General features: G+C 41.4%; 1 protein-coding gene and 1 long non-coding RNA gene across 2 annotated transcripts in view; one reads left to right on the top strand and one right to left on the bottom strand.

Annotated features, from left to right (window-relative positions):
* The window catches only part of hhla1 (HHLA1 neighbor of OC90), a 54,179-nt gene extending 34,532 nt beyond the window's left edge, over positions 1–19,647 (bottom strand). Inside the window, exons 1-4 of the mRNA XM_087986456.1 lie at positions 19,533–19,647; positions 1,603–1,683; positions 770–853; positions 582–665 (exon numbers count right to left, since the gene is read on the bottom strand). Of these exons, the coding sequence (XP_087842582.1) occupies positions 582–665; positions 770–853; positions 1,603–1,624 (190 nt within the window). The 5' untranslated portion in view covers positions 1,625–1,683; positions 19,533–19,647. The remainder of the gene's footprint in view (positions 1–581; positions 666–769; positions 854–1,602; positions 1,684–19,532) is intronic.
* LOC148150180 (uncharacterized) overlaps positions 1–19,955 on the top strand; it is a 68,764-nt gene that overhangs the window by 18,033 nt on the left and 30,776 nt on the right. Inside the window, exon 3 of the long non-coding RNA XR_015756999.1 lies at positions 614–671. This is a non-coding gene — a long non-coding RNA (uncharacterized LOC148150180). The remainder of the gene's footprint in view (positions 1–613; positions 672–19,955) is intronic.

Genomic DNA, 19,955 nt, shown 5'->3' with positions numbered 1-19,955 from the left:
GAAAGCCCTCAGCAGAAGTTATAAGATTCTGTTTGATTTTAAATGATGGAGTTTGAATAATTGAGAAGTTTGTATTCTAAGCACTACAGAAAATGATGAAATGTAATATCAGGAGGAAGGGCTAGGAATGCCCCATTCTTGCTCAATATCATGGTCACCCGACCCCATTGCATGTAGATGCTGGACTACTTGTATGATGTAGACCCCAAAATTCCAGACCACCATACAAGCACTTATTATAGAAAATACTTGTCTTATTTTCTCTGATTGTTGAGACAGTATTGTCAATATGTCTGGACTGTACATGAATACTTTGCTCAGAATGTATGGGCCATAAGTACAGCTTGCAAATGACTAATGAGTGAGCTGGAAGTTTTAAAATGTTATCTGGGATCTACATCATTTAAATCTCCTCCTGACTCACAGACAATTAAGTGCCATAAATCTTCCATAATTCTACTGGAGCAAAAGCTGTAGATTTATACCTAATCTTGTTCATGTTAAGATTTGTAATTTAAGACCTATTATGTTCTGATGTTCTTTGTGCAAAAGGAATATTTCTGTGGGCACAAAGCACTCACCTGTTAAGTCATTTGTTCTGTTGTTTAAGCAGTAGCAGTATCTCATTGGGAAAATGGAGGGATCAATCTTCCAGAAGCTGGAAACTACAGGTAAATGAATAATGATGTCAGTCAATGTCACTACAGTTTTCACAACAGTGTAGGAAATTCTGACAAAGTACAATGAAACATTGTGAGTGAGTACTTACTGTTATAAATGAGAATTGACACCTTATGAAGTGCAAAGGAACTATGGGTAGTGACACTCAGCAAAGAGAAGAATTGTTGATCTCCTATGAATAATTTGAAAGTAGAATTAAAACAGGTATTTGTGCTAAGCATGTATATGAAGATATGATCAATATTTAACCCTGAATGTAAATGGTTACCTAGGATATATTAAAAGAAATGTATAATTCCCATCTGCCTGTTATATTTTTGTCAAACCTTGTCAATTATTTCTTATTATAAATTCTGATGCCCAGGTTTATAATAAGCAACCAATGTTTATGGAGACTTATTGTATAAACAGAAACATCATGTGACATTAGATTCCCGAGCCAGCGTAACTGTAACTTTAATTTTTTAAGTAATTTTTTCTGATGTTAAGTTCAATCCCTGCCTCACTTCAAAGTTTTAGAAATGTTATTTTGTTTATCTTAAATTTTGTGTAATGTTACATGTTAATTTATATTAATATTGGGTCTATTTTACCTCCTGATTCTGCTCTGCATCCTGTTGGAAGCTTCATGTTTCAAAGCCCACATGGTTTTTCTTATTTAGAGACACCAGAGCATCTAATGAACCAATTTCTACTTGATATGACTTGATGCTTTTTTTAAATTAACGAATACTGATCTTGACAACAGAACAAATCCAAGTATTAACTTAATTGTAGCATTTAATTAGAAAGATGAACTAATTCTCATTTTAACATGACTTACTAATAAATGTCTTGCCTATTGGTATTTGATTGTTTCAAAAACAAATATCATGAATTATCTGCCTTTTCCCAAGAACATAAATTGACCAAAATCTTTACCTTCAAGTGTTCTGTTTATCATTTGATTGACTAACTCAGTCAGATCAATGCCAGCAGGATCAAATGATTCAGCGGGTAATTCTGAAAACAGAAAAACAGCTTCAAATAAAACCCAAATACAGCAGAAAATGAATTTCAAACTTTCCTTTGAATTCAGAGGATAAATTGATTTTCCTGTCATTCTGTGCTTTTCGTATTCATTAATCACCCTGTTAGAAAATGTTAGATCAGGAAAGTCAAGGTTCAACCATAGGCTACTAATAAACAACATGCTGTATAACCATAACGCAGGCTCCTGATTATTACCAATGCATGTAATAGTACAGGAGGCAGATTTGTTTGTACTGAATCACACAAATGATGAACCATTCACTGGGGATGACTAATTCTCCTGCATTAGCTTTTCTTCAAATCAATCTCTTTGTTCAAGCTTTTGGTAATCTTGATGTCTCCTTGTATGACTGAGTGCTAAACTTTGCCTCATTAATGCCCTTACAAAACACCCTGAGAGGTTTTGTTTTAAATGTTAAACATGCTTTATAAATAAAGACCTGCTGGTGGAGGTCATGAGTGAGCAGCTTCTCTCTCTCTGAGCCAAGAATCAAAATGTTCAAATCCTTTCAACAGTAATATATTTCTCCACAGATATTTATAAAATATTTCACACTTCCAGTGCTGATGCAGGTACCAATGATATGAATGTAAAATTAGGTGTAAAATACTTCATGCAAGACCTTAGAAAAATGAAATGGAATATATTAATTATGAGTGTTACTTTAGCAACAGATGCTTCCCAGAGAAATTAATCAGACTCAAACATAACTAGAATAATAGGATTTATTTTATATACCTGACTCAGATTCCCTTATAACACTTTACCTGAAGCAAACTCATCCCAGTTGACACAGCATTTAAACTTGCTCCATGTCACTATCATCAGCTCTTCATATTACTTTTACAGGGTTAAAAATCACACAACACCAGGTTATCGTCCAACAGGTTTATTTGGAAGCACTAGCTTTCGGAGCGCTGCTCCTTCATCAGTGGTTGTAGAGTATCTACAACAGGTTCTCTGCCAATCTGCTGCTATGTTTATAGTTCTGCGACCGATGGCTAGAGCAGTAGAATGTAGGTGTGTATGCACCTTTAACATACCCAGAAGGCGAGATTCTCCCTGGCAGCTACCAACCATGAAGGTGAGGCATTTAGTTCATATAGGTTTATTGAAGGAGTTTTTGGAGCTGTAATACGTTCCCTGAACATAATTGGGACATCTCCTCCTCTTCTGCCTCCTTTGCTGTCCTGCCTCTCTCTCAACCATATCTCAGTGATAGCAATGTCAACATACTCCCATGTTTTAATTTGTATCCTCATCTCATCTGCCTTGTTTGTCAAACTCGTAGCACTATAATCAATGCCTTTCAACCATGTCTAACTCCCTTGTACATTAACTGGCCTGTAATGTTGATTCTTCTCGGGTTTTTTTCTTACCCCTTTGGACATTCTATCTGGATCCCATCCTTTTGCCAAGTTAGGTTACTCACCATCCAACAGCACTTGGAACAGAATTTCCAGCATTACAGGCTGTATCTCACTCTGGGTGTGACTTCTCCCAACTACTCATATGAAGGGTACACAGGATCATCTTATCTCTGAGGTACTCAGAATGAGGCAGACTTGATGTTACGTAATTTTAATAAAAATCTGATTTGTATTATCTTCATCCCAAATAGATCATTGAACTGGTGGTGTTTCCAAACATTATCAGAAACAGGTCCAGAAAATGTGGCTTGGATATAGACAAGACCAGCATCAAAATCCATCACTGATAGTTACTAGGGAGGGTTTGATTTTCAATGCATTACCCTGGTGAGGGATAATAATTGCTCTTATAGATATGATCTTGAACAATGTTTTTTGAAGACTAGATTATTCTTCTTATAGTATCCAGGAAGTAATTCATTTCTTAGTCATGTATCATGAACACATTGGCAATAATAGCATCCTAGCAAATATTGTTACAACCTGCCTGAGCATACACATCACAATATCATACCAAACAGTTACGTCAATACACTACAGAATTGCTGATGAAGTTTTCTTTATCTGCCTCACTGTTTGGAGCATCAATCCTACTCCTGCCATTCTATCACGATTTATCTAGATTTTGTCATAAATGACCTGCTATTTATCATTCTCCTTCTCTGATGGGCATTCACTCAAGCATCAGAAGCAAAGCACCTCCAGAACAATGATTCATGTCCTTCCTAAATAGAATTACAATTCCTGTGATCTTCAACTTTCTCCACTCCATCTCGATTTCCTTTTAGCCTAACAACGTTTAATAATGTAAGTGTGCATCTGGCAGTAACTTTGAATTATTAATTTACAAAGATAATTCTGAATACTTACTTCCATAAATTGCTACAGCTCTTTCAAACATACCGACTACATCTGAAGTCAATTGTTCCCATAACCAGTAAAATTTATAGGAATTACTATTTAAGGCTAACTCTCGTTACTTTTTGACTGGTCTGGAAGTAACTATAGTGGAGGTGAATACATTAGGAATGAATTAGACATGTTTTCATATTGATAAAGGTTTGCACGATGCTTTCTATTTGCTTTCATGAATTCATTTAACAGATCCCTGTGACAGTTTTAATGCAAGATTAATCTTGAATGTGTATTTCACTTGAAATAGTTGACAGAAAGCTATATTATTTGAATCTGTTGCATATATTTGGCAGTACTGCCAATCATCATTTTAGCCTTAGAAAGTAGAACATAAACTTGGACATCGTGGGTCAGATAACCTGTCAGGTATGGTCACATGGGATTAGAATGGATAGATGTTTGATCCATTAGAATGGATAGATGTTTGTGGGCGGCACGCTGGTGCAGTGGTTAGCACTGCTGCCTCACAGTGCTAGAGACCTGGGTTCAATTCCCGCCTCAGGCGACTCTTTGTGTGGAGTTTGCACATTCTCCCCGTGTCTGCGTGGGTTTTTTCCGGGTCCTCCGATTTCCTCCCACAATCCAAAAATGTGCAGGTTAGGTGAATTGGCCAAGTTAAATTGCCCGTAGTGTTCGGTGAAGGGTTAAATGTAGGGGAATGGATCTGGGTGGGTTGCGCTTCGGCGGGTCGGTGTGGACTTGTTGGGCTGAAGGGCCTGTTTCCACACTGTAAGTAATCTAATCTAATCTATCCTGACTGCTGTAGACACAATGGACTCAAAATACCTCTTTCCCTGCTGTAAAAACTTGACAACTGTCCATACGCAAATATTGCTTCAGCAGATTTGATAGCAAAATTATCCATTATTTACAAATGCATGACTTCAAATTATTAACCCACCATCATTTTAATCCATGTTCCTCTACTTTGTAAAGGTGTTGATCATCCAATATTGAATTAAAGCCACGGGAAGTCTTTTATCCTGCTAACACTGACTTCCTCTGAAATGAAGCTTCATCACCCACTGCTGCTTTACTGAATATCACTTCAATGTAATTGATTAGTTTTCAATGATTAATGTGGCTCCCTGTAGTTTTAATTTGCAAATCATAAAATGTCATAAAGATTTTATTTAAGTGAAACTTCTTGCAGGGTTAATCTTCACAATATTCTCACTCATCCAATTTAAAATTTAATTTCTTTTTCTTCCTGGAAACTAGTAAGAAACTATTTCTTTCTAATTTTAACTGTTGCAAAGTGTGACTCAAACTTACCCACTGTTGCTTAACATCTCTAGCACACCTCCTCTATTTCCTGCACCTATGCCCTTGAATCCTACCTCTCCAACCACAACAAGGATAGAACCCCCCGGTCCTCACCTTCCACCCCACCAACCTCTGGATACAGCGATTTATTCTCCGCCATTTCGCCACCTACAATCAGACCCCAACACCAGAGATATATTTCCCTCCTCACCCCATTAACATTCTGCAGAGATTGTTCCCTCCGAAGCTCCCTCGTTAGGTCCATGCCCACCGCTAACCCACCCTCCACTCTCAGCACCTTCCCTTGCTGCAGCAGGAGGTGTAAAACCTGAGTCCACACCTCCCCCCCCTCACCTCGATCCAAGGCTCCAAAGGATCCTTCTCCTTCTGGCAGAGATTCTCCTGCACATCCAAACACTTCAGCTCTCGACATGGTCTCCTCTACATTGCGGACACAGGATGGCAACTCACAGAATGTTTTAGAAAACATCTCCAGGACACACGCACCAAACAACCCCGCCGCCCTGTGGCCAACCACTTCAACTCCACCTCCCACTCCGCCAAGGTCATGCAAGTCCTGGGCCTTCTCCACTGCCAAATACAAGTCACCTGATGCTTAGAGGAAGAACACCTCATCTTCTGCCTTGGGATCCTCCAACTACACAGCATTAACTCCGACTTCATCAGTTTCCTTATCTCCCCTCCCCCCACCGCATCTCAGATTCAACCCTCCAACTCGGCACCACCCTCTTGAACTGTCCTACCTGTCCATCTTCCTTTCCCCCTAACTGTTCCACCCTCCCCTCTGACCTATTACCATCACCCCCCCCCCCAACCTAAGGCCTTCCCAGCTACCGCAACCCCCATCCCCCACCATCCTTTTTTATCACTCGGCCCCCTTCTGCCCTGCTCTACCCCCACCCCCCACCACATCCCTGAAGGGCTTATGCTCGAAACATCGACTCTCCTGTTCCTCTCCCGACCCGCTGCGCTTTTCCAGCACTACATTTTTTGACTCTGATCTCCAGCATCTGCAGTCCTCACTTTCTCCTTACTATAGACAAGGCAAAGTAACATCACAGGAATAGGTGTAAACCTGAAAATTAAAAGAAGGAAAGAAATCAGGAAAATTTGTAACCATCCAAGAAGTGAAACTGAGCAAATTGTTGGAGCTACGGGCTGACAAATCCCAGGTTCTGACAAAATTCATATTTGGGCCTTAATAGTGAGTGAGGCCTTTGATGTGTTGTTTTAATTTTTTCCAAGTTTTCCTGGATTTGGGAAGGTTCCATTAGATTGGAAATTAGAGAATGTAAATCTTTTATTCAAAAACGAAATGAGACAGAAAACAAGAAACTACAGATTGGGTGCTCTAATGCAGAGTTGCAAAACAGTGATCTGGGAAAAGGAGATTAATGTTTTCAATTTTAAGGACTAATATTGTGCAAAATCTAGGATGGCTTGCCTGATATTTAACATTTTACTTCAAGTTATTGTTGTAGATATGAAGGCAAGCCTAGTCAAACAAATCAAGGCATCTAGGCAAAAGTGGGGACTGACCGAAACATCGATTTTCCTGCTCCTCGGATGCTGTGTGACCTGCTGTGCTTTTCCAGCATCACACGAATCTCAAATCAAGGCATCTGCTGCATAGTAGATGAGATTGGACAACTAGGTAACTGGCTCAATTATTTTTGTAGCTGCCCGACATAAGAGCGATCTGAGTCCCAGTAGTATGAATGAGAAACATTAAGTGCTGTGACACTGTGAAGTGTCAATTCTTCTGCTCCTCAGTGCTGCCTGATCTGCTGTGCTTTTCCAGTGCCACACTTTTTGATAAAAACAATAATGCAAAATTCCTGTTTAATTCAGCTGCCATCTCCTTATTTTCCACTGTTATTTCCCCAGATCCACTTTCTGTAGGACCAATGCTCATAAATATTGAGAGAAATGCTTAGTATCTACGTTTATATTTCAAACTAGCTTGCTGTCATATCTAATTCTCCCCAACTTATTAATCTTTAGTCATTCTTTGCTGTTCTTTATATTCTGTCCAATCCAACGACTTGTCACCTACATTTTTATATGTTTTACCATTAAATTTTGTACTTGGTGGGTCTTCCCTTGAAACATTGAGGCTGAGTTTTCTGAGGAGTGGCAATTTCATACAAATTGCTCCAATCCTGCTCTTTTATGAAAAGAAAGAGTTCCGTATTTCTGGCAGGAGATGTGATCAGGGCTTCTTCATAAAACAGAGTCATACTCCATTCTGACAGTGCTTTTGCAACATAGAACTACGGGGGGGGGGAAGGCAAAATGTACCCCTTTTCCACAGCATTCGGCTGCTGTATTGGAAATTAAAGGTCCTGAATCATAGACAGACACTTGGACAGCTGCCGTCTAAAGGTAAACATAAAGGAAGTGTGAGATTAGGGTGCAGGGTGGGTAGAGTCCCAAATGGGGGAGGGGTAAAGTACAGGATAGGCCAGGTAACAAGTGGGATACATTGCCTTGTGGTTAGGGTTACAGGAGGTAAGGTGCCCGGTGGGTAGGATGCAGAACTCTTTTGGGGGCCAATGCCAAAGTATGCCACCTGCATCTTTGAAGGAGCAACCTATCATCATTGAGGGAAGCAAAATACAAGCTAGAGTCAGGGTAACCTGTGGGTGGCACAGTTGCCTCACAGCACCAGGGACCTGGGTTCAATTCCAGCCTTGGGTGACTGTCTGTGTGGAGTTTGCACATTCTTCCTGTGTCTGCGTGGCTTTCCTCTGGGTGCTCTGGTTTCCTCCCACAATCCAAAGGTGTGCAGGTTAGGTGAATTGGCCAAGCTAAATTGCCATAAATGCTCAGGGATGTATAGCTTAGGTGCATGAGTCAGGGTTAAAATGTAGGTGAATGGGTCAGGGTGGGATACTCTTCGGAGGGTCAGGGTGGACTTATTAGGCTGAAGGGCCTGTTTCCACACAATAGGGATTCTAATTCTAACCTTAAATAGAACCCTATTACTTCTCACCATCCATTCTTTGACCCACCTGTATGCTCATACTTACTAGGTGTTTCCTTCTTAACTGGTAATGGCTCCATTTATAATTTAGGCCAGCACACTAACTAAGTACTCAACATTGCTCAAGGTTGATACAATAGTCTGGAGATGAGTGCGCTCCTCTTCATACATAGCATGTAGTCTGCTGCACATAGCTGTCCACAAATGTTAGCACTCTCAGTGGGAGACACTATACTCTCATGAGTGAGAGAGATGGATGAAGAGTTCTATTACAGAATCCTTAAAGTGTGGAAGCAGGCCATTCAGCCCATCAAGTACACACCAACCCTCTGAAGAGCATCTCACTTACACCCACACCCCCTGTCCTATTACCCTGCATTTCCCTTGGTTATCCCACATAGACTGCACATCCCTGGACACTATGGGCAATTTAGCATGGCCAATCCACCCAACTTGTTCGTCTTTGGACTGTGCAATGAAACCAGAGCACCCAGAGGAAGCCCACACAAACATAGGGAGAATGTGCAAACTCCACACAGACAGACAGTCACCTGAGGCTGGAATCGAACCTGGGTATCATGTGCACATGTGTGCAAAAAGCACATGGGAATTCTGATATCCATAGATCTCTTGTTGCTGCTTCACTTACACCAACTTCTGTGATGATACTATGGCTTTAAGACGTGTATTTTGTCCTGATTTTTTTTATATAAGCAGAAATTGAGACAGAAGTGACGAGTGGTGTGTTCTAAGCCAAGAAACACCTTGTGAGGCCTGGGGTGTTTTTTTATTAAAGTTGGAACAATAGAAGCAACATGCATGGGTTGAGTCAAGTTCCCACAGTGCCATGGTTTTAATTTTGCTTTCAGCAGTTGCTAGGGTTTCGAAGCTGGTTGTGGAAGCTGCTACACCTCTCTCTGTGTTACAGCTAAAAAAAACTTGGATTCTCTCTCACTGCTTTACTGTATTTGCCTTTGCCAAGGGTGCGTTTATGGGATGTTACTATATTGGAACAGTTGCTGTTTAGTGATTAAATAATCTATTGTTCTGTTAAGTTTTCCAACAGAGTTAAAATTATATCACTTTTCTTTCTTTTGCTTGTATTTTTAATACAGGATAAAAATAATGTGTGTTTTGCTTAAAGCTGAGTAGTGTGACCAATTGAGTTTCACCTGGAACACAGCACCTTAAATTTCCTTTAAATAAGGTAAAAGAAAGGGTCTAAGCTATCTCCTTAAAATATTTGAGAGGGTTTGGTCTGGTTCAAAACATTTCGCAGATGATGTCCAAGGCTCAGTATCCTCCGAAAGAGACTGGCCACTGCTGCCATTACCGCATTCACCTTTTCCTTTACATTCTGCGATCTATTCTAAATAAAGGAGAATAGCTTTCACTCCAGAGATTGTGACAATAGGATTTTCTTTTAACCCGACATTGTTGTGGATGCCCGCCCACTTTGAATATACTGAATATGTTTAATGTATTTAAGATTGCGGTCAAAAGTTACAGGACACCGGGTTTATAGTCCAACAGGTTTGTTTGAAATCACAAGCTTTCAGAACGCTGCTCCTTTGTCAGGTGGAGTCAACCTTCAAGAAGCAGCCAAACCTTGAAAGACCATCGCTTGCAACAAACTACCCAGCCTTCAGGATAACATTGACCACAATACCACACAACCCTGCCATGGCAACCTCTGCAAGACATGTCGGATCATTGTCTAGATTTAGGTGGTGCTGGAAAAGCACAGCAAGTCAGGCTTTTGCCAGAAACATTGATTTTCCAATTTCTCAGATGCTGCTTGACCCGCTATGCTTTTCCAGCACCACTCTAATCTAGACTCTGATTTCCAGCATCTACAATCTTCAATTTTGCCTATGTCAGATCATCGACATGGATACTACCATCACACATGGGAACACCACTCACCATGTACACGGCAGATATTCATATGACTCAGCCAATGTTGTCTACCTCATATGCTGCAGGCAAGGATACCCTGAGGCATTGTATGTTGACGAGACCATGCAGACACAAAGACAATGGATGAATGGATACCGAGCAACAATCGCCAATCAGGAATGTTCCCTCCCAATCAGGGAACACTTCAGTGGTCAAGGATATTCAGCTTCCGATCTTTGGGTAAGCATCCTCCAAGGTGGTCTTCGAGATACACAGCAACATAAAGTCACCAAGCAGAAACTGATAGCCAACTTCCGTACCCATGAAGACAGTCTCAACCGTGATCTCGGGTTCATGTCTTGCTGCATGGAACCCCACCACACTGTTCTATATCTGTAAAATCTTCCTTACCATCCTGTTTTGACACCATTACCTTGATGACTCATTATGATCTCTCTACGTTAATTAGTTTGTATAGTTTTGGATTACTTGTCACTTTGGTTAGACCCTTGGCATGCGACTCTTAAACCTATCATGTTATCCAGCCATTTGGTTTGTTTCCAGCACAATTTTATTTTTAATTTTTTGTTATTATCTCTCTGCCTCAATTAATCAGATCATAGGTCAATCTTACACTCGTTATTCAGCTGTTGACACTTTACTCACACCATCTGATACTTTTGATCACCTGCAAAGACTTGCTAGTCAGCCTGTCAAAACTCCACTCACACCATTTATACTATCTTTAACCTCTCCACCTATAGATTCTGAGCCTGTGTTCCACCCCCACCCCCCACCTCCCCCTGTACTCTGAAAGCTTCTGATTTCAATTAAAACTGTTGGACTATAACCTGGTGTCGTGTAACTTCTGACTTTCTCCTTCCTCCTGCCTTCAAATGTTCCTCAGCTGCATTTGGTCATCGTAGACCACTGTGGGCACAAAAAGGAGATTTTGCATTGGCAGCTCCACTCTCTCTTGGCTCCACATCAACCTCACCCTCTGCAACAATCTGACCTGTTTCCTCTCCACCCTCTGCATTTCCATATTGGACAAAGCTCACTCCAAACTATCCAGTTTCACAGCTTTTCTCCCAAGCTAGTCCTAAATTGATAGAAATGTAAAAGATTATAGTTGAGATGGAAACAGTCTAGATCTGGGAGTTGTTGCTCCTTAATGCCATTAATTTAATATTTTCAGTTAATTGGCTTTTGTTACACTTGGCACATTCCCTGTTTCTGATTCAGCATTAATTTTTTTAGGATGTCTGGCATGTTTGTTGTCAATGTCAGTGAATACATGATTTGCATGATGTCACTTACTGACCATAGCAGAATTTTCTCAATGCAGCACACCTCCATCACCTCACCCAGCAACAGTCCCTGCTCTTCCTCAACTGTTAGTAATAATGTGCAGTAGTTATGCAGCATGCCTGTCATTCTTTTATTTTCACCGAGAAGATCATTAATACCAGTTTTTATGGAGTCCTCAGTGCTCCAAGTAATCTGCTTTCCCTAATGTAGTCGTGAAAGATTTGTCTGTTGATTTTGACTTGCCCGGCAAATTTCTGAGAATCAGGAATGTAAGCATAGTTTCAGATGTAGCATGGTGGTAGAGATAGGAAACTGTGTAACTGTGTGTTCCTGTGGCCTGAAGTAGTATATTTGCTCTTATGGTTTGAGAGATAGAAATTCACTTGACCTCATGTTCCCAATTTGCAATATTCCTGTGCCCATTCTGATCAAGGTCAGTAACTATACTGTTTTCGTATACCCATTTCATCTGAATGATTGATTGTGCCAATAATTAGTGCACCTACAATGTAGATCTCTATCTCTTAACACTGTCAGCAGTACCTACACCCAGCAGGAGAGCCCAGCAGCATTGTTTTTCAGCCACATTTCTGCTCTTTCTTGAAAGGGAATAATTTCTTAAAGGAAAGCTTGACAAAAAGAATTCCTGCAGTGGAAATTCTTGGAGGTGGCAAAGCAGGGCAGACAAATGGATCCATAGTGGAAGCATTGGTAGTGCAAGTGGCTGTGACTTCCTGTGAGTGAAATCACCATGGATCCACAAAAGATTTTGGTGGATCTCAAGGAATATCCCGAGAAGGGAAAGGGAACAATGGCCAAAAGATTTAATACCTGGAGTCTGGAACTGAAGGCCCATTGGTAGGAGTACCATTACAAAATTGCAGAAAGCCGTAACACAAGGGACTTTGAGGTATTTGTGCATGAAATACAAAAAGTTAGCACTCAGGATGCAGCAGGTAATCAGGATGAATAGTGGAATGTTGGCCGTAATTAAAGGGAATGGAATATAGAACATAGAAAATTACAGCGCAGTATGCGCCCTTTGGCCCTCGATGTTGCGCTGACCTGTGAAACCAATGTGAAACCTGTCTAACACACCCTATTCCATTATCATCTATATTTTTATCCAATGACCATTAAATGCCCTTAAAGTTGAGTCTATTACTGTTGCAGGCAGGGCGCTCCATGCCCTTACTACTCTGAGTAAAGGACCAACTCTGACATCTGTCCTATATCTATCACCCCTCAATTTAAAGCTAAGTCCCCTCGTGCTAGCCATCACCATCTGAGGAAAAGGGCTCTCACTGTCCACCCTATCTAACCCTCTAATTATCTTGTATGTCTCTATTAAGTCACCTCTAAACCTTCTTCTCTCTAATGAAAACAGCCTCAGGTCCCTCAGCCTTTGCTCATAAGACCTTCCCTCTATACCAGGCAACATCCTGGTAAATCTGATCTGAACCCTTTCCAAAGTTTCCACATCCTTCCTGTAATGTGACCACCAGAACATTATGCAATACTCCAAGTGCAGCCACACCAGAGTTTTGTACAGCTGCAGCATGACCTCGTGGCTCAGAAACTCAATCCCTCTACCAATAAAAGCTAACACACCATATGTCTTCTTAACTACCCTACCAACCTGGGTGGCAACATTCAGGGATCTATGTACCTGGACACCGAGATCTCTCTTCTCATCCACACTACCAAGAATCTTACCATTAGCCCAGTACACTGTATTCTTGTTACTCCTTCCAAAGTGAATCACCTCACAATTTTCTGCATTAAGCTCTATTTGCCTCTTCTCTGTCCAGCTCTGCAGCTTATCTATGTCCCTCTGTAACCTGCAACATCCTTTGGAACTGTCCATAATTCCACCGACCTTAGTATCATCCGCAAGTTTACTAATAGTAGGGAAGTCTTACTGCAACTGTACAAGGTGCTGGCGAGATCACATGTGGATTACTGTGAGCAGTTTTGGTCCCCTTATTTAAGGAAGGATATTATTTAATTGAAGACAGTTCAGAGAAAGTTCACTCGGGTAATCCCTTTGTTGAGAGATTGTCTTATAAGGAAAGATTAAACAGGATTGAGACTCTACTCAGTAGAGTTTAGAAGAATGAGAGGTAATCTTATTGAAACCTGTAAGATTATTAAAGGGGTTGGCAGGGTACATAGTGAGAGGATGTTTCCCTCATGGGGAGAGTTAGGGATCAGAGGGCTGAGTTTCAGAATAAAGGGGTGCCAATTTAATACCAAGATGAGGACGAATTTCTTCTCTCAGTGAGCTTTTGGAACTCTTTGCCACACAGAATTGTGAGAGTCCTTGTGTATATTTAAGGCTAAGATGGATCAATTCTTGATCAGTAAGAGAATCAAGGGTTGGAGGGAGAGGACAGGAAAGTGGATGTGAGCAATGTCAGTTCAGTCATGATCCTATTGAATGGTGGAGAAGGCCCGAAGGGCCAAATAGCCATCTCCTGTTTATAATTCTAATGATCTTATGGTCTAAGACTGTTTAACTTCCTTATGTACTGCAACACTAACATCTGCAGATAATAGGGTATCAAATTCAGATCTCCAGTGTGGTGTCTAATACCCCTCTCTTCACATGCTATCAGTTACACTGCCATGATTCCCATTTTGCCAGTGTGTCAGGGGGCTGTACAATCTGACACCATTGAGGACATTGAGAGTAACAACATTTTCCGTACCTAAGTCCTTCTCAATTCCCAATTCACCCTCACCCTGCATTCTGGTACAATGAAGGTCTGCTGAAGGCATGGTCATGGAATTCCTGCTTCCTTGCTCACCTCCCTTACCCCATTCCCATTACCCTTACACCAGCTTGTCCTTCTGAATTCTTGCTTTCACACATTAAATAACTACCATTTGTCCAGACATATGAGCCTAGTCATTTGACCCAACAATCATCTTGACTTTCTCAGCACCCCAGTATCACAAATGCCAGCTTTAAGTCAATTCTAGTCACTTCACGTAATATCAAGAAACTGCAAGAGGCACTGGATACTGGAAAGGCTATGGACTCTGACAACATTCTGGCAATAGTACTTAAGATGTGTGCTCCAGAATTTGCCACAACGCTGGTCAAGCTGCTCCAGTACAACTACAACACTGGAATCTAACACACAATACTCAAAGTTGCCCAGATATGTCTTGTACAGAAACAAAACAGTTTAAATCTGATCTGGCCAATTACTGCCTCATCAGTATTCTCGACCATCAGTAAAATGAAGAAGGTGCCAGCAACAGTGCTTTCAAGCAGCAACTGCTCAGCAATAATCTGTTCACTGAGGCTTGGTTAGGGTTCCGCCAGGGTCACTCAGCTCCTGACCTCATTACAGCCTTGGTTCATACATGGACAAAAGAGCTGAATTCCAGGGATGAGGTGAAGGTCGCATTTGATCGAGTATTCAAGAAGTCCTATTAAAACTAGAATCAATGGAAATTAGGGGCAAACTCTCCGCTGTCTGGAGTCATACCTGGAACATAGAAGAAAGGTAGTGTTTGTTGGAGGTCAGTCATCTCAGCCCCAGGATATATGGTGGCACGTTGGTTCAGTGGTTAGCACTGCTGCCTCACAACACCAGCCTCGGACGACAGTCTGTGTGGAGTTTGCACATTCTCGCAGTGTTTGCTTGGGTTTCCTCCGGGTGCTCCAGTTTCCTCCCACAATCCAAAGATGTGCAGGTTGGGTAAATTGGACATACTAAATTGCCCATGGTGTTCAAGGATGTGTAGGTTAGGTGCATTTGTCAGCTGTAAATTTAGGATAGAGGAATGCATCTGGATGGGTTACTCTTTGGAGGGTCAGTGTGGATGTGTTGGGTCAAAGCACCTATTCTGACATTGTAGGGATTCTATCTCTGCAGCAGCTCCTCATGGTAGTGTCTGAGGCCAAGCCATCTTCAGCTGCTTCATAAATGACCTTCCCTCCATCATAAAGTCAGGATGTTCACTGATCCAAATGCAGCAAGGCCTGGACAATATCCAGGCTTGGATTTACAAGTAGAAAAAACATTCAGTGACCATCCCAACAGGAGACAATTAAGCACCGCACCTTGACATTCAATGGCATTACCATCACTGAATCCCCACTATAAACATCTGGGGGATTGCTATTGACCAGAACCTGAAGTAGATGAGTCACGTAAGTACTGCAACTATAAGAACAGGTCAGAGACTAGGAATCCTGCAGCTATAAAAACATAGAATATAGGAGCAGGAGTAAGTCTTTTGGCACTTTGAGCCTGCTATACATTCCATATGCTCATGATTGATCAGCATTCACAGTATCCTGTTCTCTCCATAGCCTTTGATCCTTTTTACCTTAAGAACTATATTTAACTTCTCGAAAACATTCAATGTTTGGCTTCAACTGCGTTTTCTCTGGCAGAGAAACCCACAGTCTCATCACTCTGTGGGTGAAAAAAATTCTTCTCATTTCAGTCCTCCTTTAAATGGCCTACCCCATATCCTTAAAGTGTGACTTCTGGTAAGGTAACCCGTCACCTCCTGACCCCTCCCCTGCCCAAAAGCCTGTTCACCATCTAAAATGTAAAAATGAGGAGTATGATGGAATACTTCCCACTTGCCTGGATGGGTGCAGCTCCAATAACAGTCAAGAGGCTTGACACATCCAGGACAAAGCAATCCACTTAACTGGGACCACATCCACAAGTAATCACTCCCTCCATCACTAATGCTTAATAGCAGTTGTGTGTACCACCTACAAGATGTGTTACACAAATTCAACAAGGCTCCATTGACAGCATCTTCCAAAGCAAGGACTGCCTTTATCTAGAAGGACATGGGTAGTGGATACATGGGAAAACCACCACCTGCAAGTTCCCCTGCAAGCTACTCATCATCCTGACTTGTAACTACATCACTGTTCCTTCACTGTCACTGGGTCAAAATCCTATAACTCCCTCCCAAATGGTATATGGGTCAACGTACATTAAATATATGGTGGCGGTTCAGGAAGGCAGTTCCCCACATTCTTCTCAAGGACAAATGGGGATGGGCAATAAATGCTAGATATCCCATCCCATGAATAAAGTTTTTTTTTAAATCTTGCAACCACCTGTTTAGAAAGGCTATGGGATTGAGAACAGCATGTGGTGAGTCACCAGGATGAAATCAGGTCAGGATGAAAGGAAGATTTGTGCGCCAGCTTGCCAGAGGGCATGATGGCATTTGAATACTGCTTCAGGGAACTCAGAGGAAAACTTTGATAGGACAGCACACAAAGAGCACTGATGCCACATCAACCAAGATCCTGAGTGCTTTTGCTGGCCTATCATAGCTAAATAGTAAGGATGATGAAGAATTTGCCCTCTCCTCAATTTCTGTTTCATCTGCATATCCTGTGGTAGGCACAGAATGCCTGCATTCCCCATAGTATTGGCATCTTCTAGTCCACAGCTCTTAGTCTTCTTGCATACTTATGACGATTTCATAACACTCTCTAGTAAATGTCTCAAAACACCTTCTCAAACACTTCAGGTCACTTACAGGCACTTTAAATAGAAAATGTTCCAAGAAGGTTACCTCAGATTACAACAGGATCTTGACCAGATGGGCCAATGAGCTGAAGTGGCAGATGGAGTTTAATTCAGATAAATGTGAGGTGCTGCATTTTGGGAAAGCAAATCTTAGCATAACTTATACACTTAATGGTAAGATCCCAGAGAGTGTTGCTGAACAAAGAGACCTTGGAATGCAGATTCATAGCTCCTTGAAAGTGGAGTCGCAGGTAGATAGGATAGTGAAGAAGGCGTTTGGTATGCTTTCTTTTATTGGTCAGAATATTGAGTACAGGAGTTGGGAGATCATGTTGCATCTGTGCAAGACATTGGTTAGGCCACTGTTGGAAAATTGCGTACAATTCTGGTCTCCTTCCTATCGGAAAGATGTTGTGAAACTTGAAATGGTTCAGAAAAGATTTACAAGGATGTTGCCAGGGTTGGAGGATTTGAGATATAGGGAGAGGCTGAACAGGCTGGGGCTGTTTTCCCTGGAGCGTCGGAGGCTGAGGGGTGACCTTATAGAGGTTTACAAAATTATGAGGGGCATGGATAGGATAAATAGACAAAGTCTTTTCCCTGGGGTCGGGGAGTCCAGAACTAGAGGGCATAGGTTTAGGGTGAAAGGGGAAAGATATAAAAGAGACCTAAAGGGCAAGTTTTTCACACAGACAATAGACAATAGACAATAGGTTCAGGAGTAGGCCACAGAGAGTGGTATGTGTATGGAATGAGCTGCCAGAAGAAGTGGTGGAGGCTGGTACAATTGCAACATTTAAAAGGCATTTGGATGGGTATATGAATAGGAAGGGGTTAGAGGGATATAGGCCAGGTTCTGGCAGGTGAGACTAGATTGGGCTGGAATATCTGGTCGGCATGGACGGGTCTGTTTCCATGCTGTACATCTCTATGACTCTATATAACCTGTCCAGAATCAATGTGTGTCTGGCCATTTATAAATATTAACACAGGGTCAATCTTGTAGTTATTCTTTTTCTCCAGTATTAACATCAGCATTACCTGGAACTGCATTTTTACCTTTAAGATCTTGGTATCACATCATGTGACAAGTGGAAAATTGCCAATCTAACAAGTTCAGGATTGCTCAGGGAGTGATCTGGGAATTTCTGGCAGTTAATGGAGAATGGAACCCAGAAGGTTCACACTCGAGCTCAGTATCTTGGGCACTGGGAGAATAGAAATCAACTCTGAGACCTTTGAGCCACATTAGGAGGCCCTAGGGATTCCCCATTAGATCACAGTCTTTTTTTGGTATTTCAGTGCTTAGGGACTCCAATTGTGGTAGCACCAGAAAAGGAGGCAGAAAGCCCAGCCCCATCTCATGGAATGTGTGCAACAACCTTGCATCCACTGAAGCTCCTGGTTCAGTTATGCTCCGCAACTCTCCAGGACTATCCAAAATTTCTGGGTGGAAAAGGGTCAAAAGCCTGGAAACACAAATTCTTCTCTTGTTCCTGATCTTGTACTTTGGGCACTAGTTATTGTTTTGAGTTAAAATGTTGCAAAATTGGCCTTTTGTTCCCCAAAGCTGCCAGAATGCAGAGAGCCATTGAACCATCAACAAAAAGGGCTTCCTACACTGTGGGCTCACCCATGTGGGACAAGCTGTGTGGCAGCAATTGTTGAAGCGGAATCCAACATTTTTCTGATGACTGCAATTCCCCTTTAAATCCTTGACGTTTTTCTATCGATGGGTGTGACTTAACACATTCTCTTTTAGACCTGACTGCTGCTGCTGCCAAAAAGGTGATGACAAAGGTCATTTATCAACTCCTCAATTTCTCCACTGCTCAACTCCTGTTCCCTTACTCCCTCCAATCAACAGCTAAAGATGTCTGTCTCTCCCTCCCAGCAATTCCATGGTCTAAACCCGAATTTTCACTCTGGGATCACATAATGTAAATTCTGAAGCATTTAAATTGGTCGCACTTGGATAATGTTTGAGAAGCATTGATCTAGAATTAACAATATCTCAATGGTTGTATGTAAACATCTAACAAGTTGGTATTGCATTCCTCTACTTAGTAATTTAATAGAATTTTATTGTCAGTGCTTCGTGCTTTATTAAACTGTTGTGAATTGTATTATTATGTGTGTGCTAATGTCATGAACATTAACTTGTAGTCTCTAAAGTCAGAATGTTACTATAATAAGAATAGAACACCAGGTTATAGTCCAACAGGTTTGTTGGACTATAACCTGGTGTTGTGTGATTTTTAACTATGTACACCCCAGTCCAACACTGGCATCTCCAAATTATAATAATGCCCATCTACAGACTGAAATTTGTCATCATAGAGTTAGTTGAACCCATATTGTAAAGACAAACAGTGTAATGATTTTTTAAGGATTGCATTTCAATTAATGGAATGGAAGTCGAGAGGTTAATATTAAATACATGAAAGAAAAAGTGGTCTACCCACCTGTAGATGTTAATAAGTCTCTTTTCCACAAAATCTTCTTTCTCAGATCCTTTGAGGCTGGATAAAATTACCAGAAAATAAAGTAATGCAATAGTTAAAGAAAGTCATGTGATTGGACGAATATTTGGGCTCTGATTGCCACCTCCCATGCCAATGATCTTGCTCAAACCAAACAGGCCCTTTGGCCCACCAACCGTGTGCTGACACATGAAGTTTTACTAAACTAAAAACCTTTCGCATGATCTGTATCCCTCTATACTCCGCCTACTGGTGTATCTGTCAAGATGCCTCTTAAATGTTGCTATTCTATCTGCTTCTATCACCTCCTCTGCCAGCACATTCCAGCCACTTACAACACTGCCTCGCACATCTCATTTACCTTACACCTTTGTCCCCTAGTAATTGACAGTTCTACCCTGGGAA

This window comes from Chiloscyllium plagiosum, unplaced genomic scaffold, assembly GCF_037043375.1.
Source record: "Chiloscyllium plagiosum isolate Xiang-an unplaced genomic scaffold, Cpla_swu_hap1 HiC_scaffold_4, whole genome shotgun sequence".
NCBI classification, from domain to species: domain Eukaryota; kingdom Metazoa; phylum Chordata; class Chondrichthyes; order Orectolobiformes; family Hemiscylliidae; genus Chiloscyllium; species Chiloscyllium plagiosum.
Note: the sequence above shows the minus strand (reverse complement) of the source record. Positions and strands in the feature narration are given on the sequence as shown.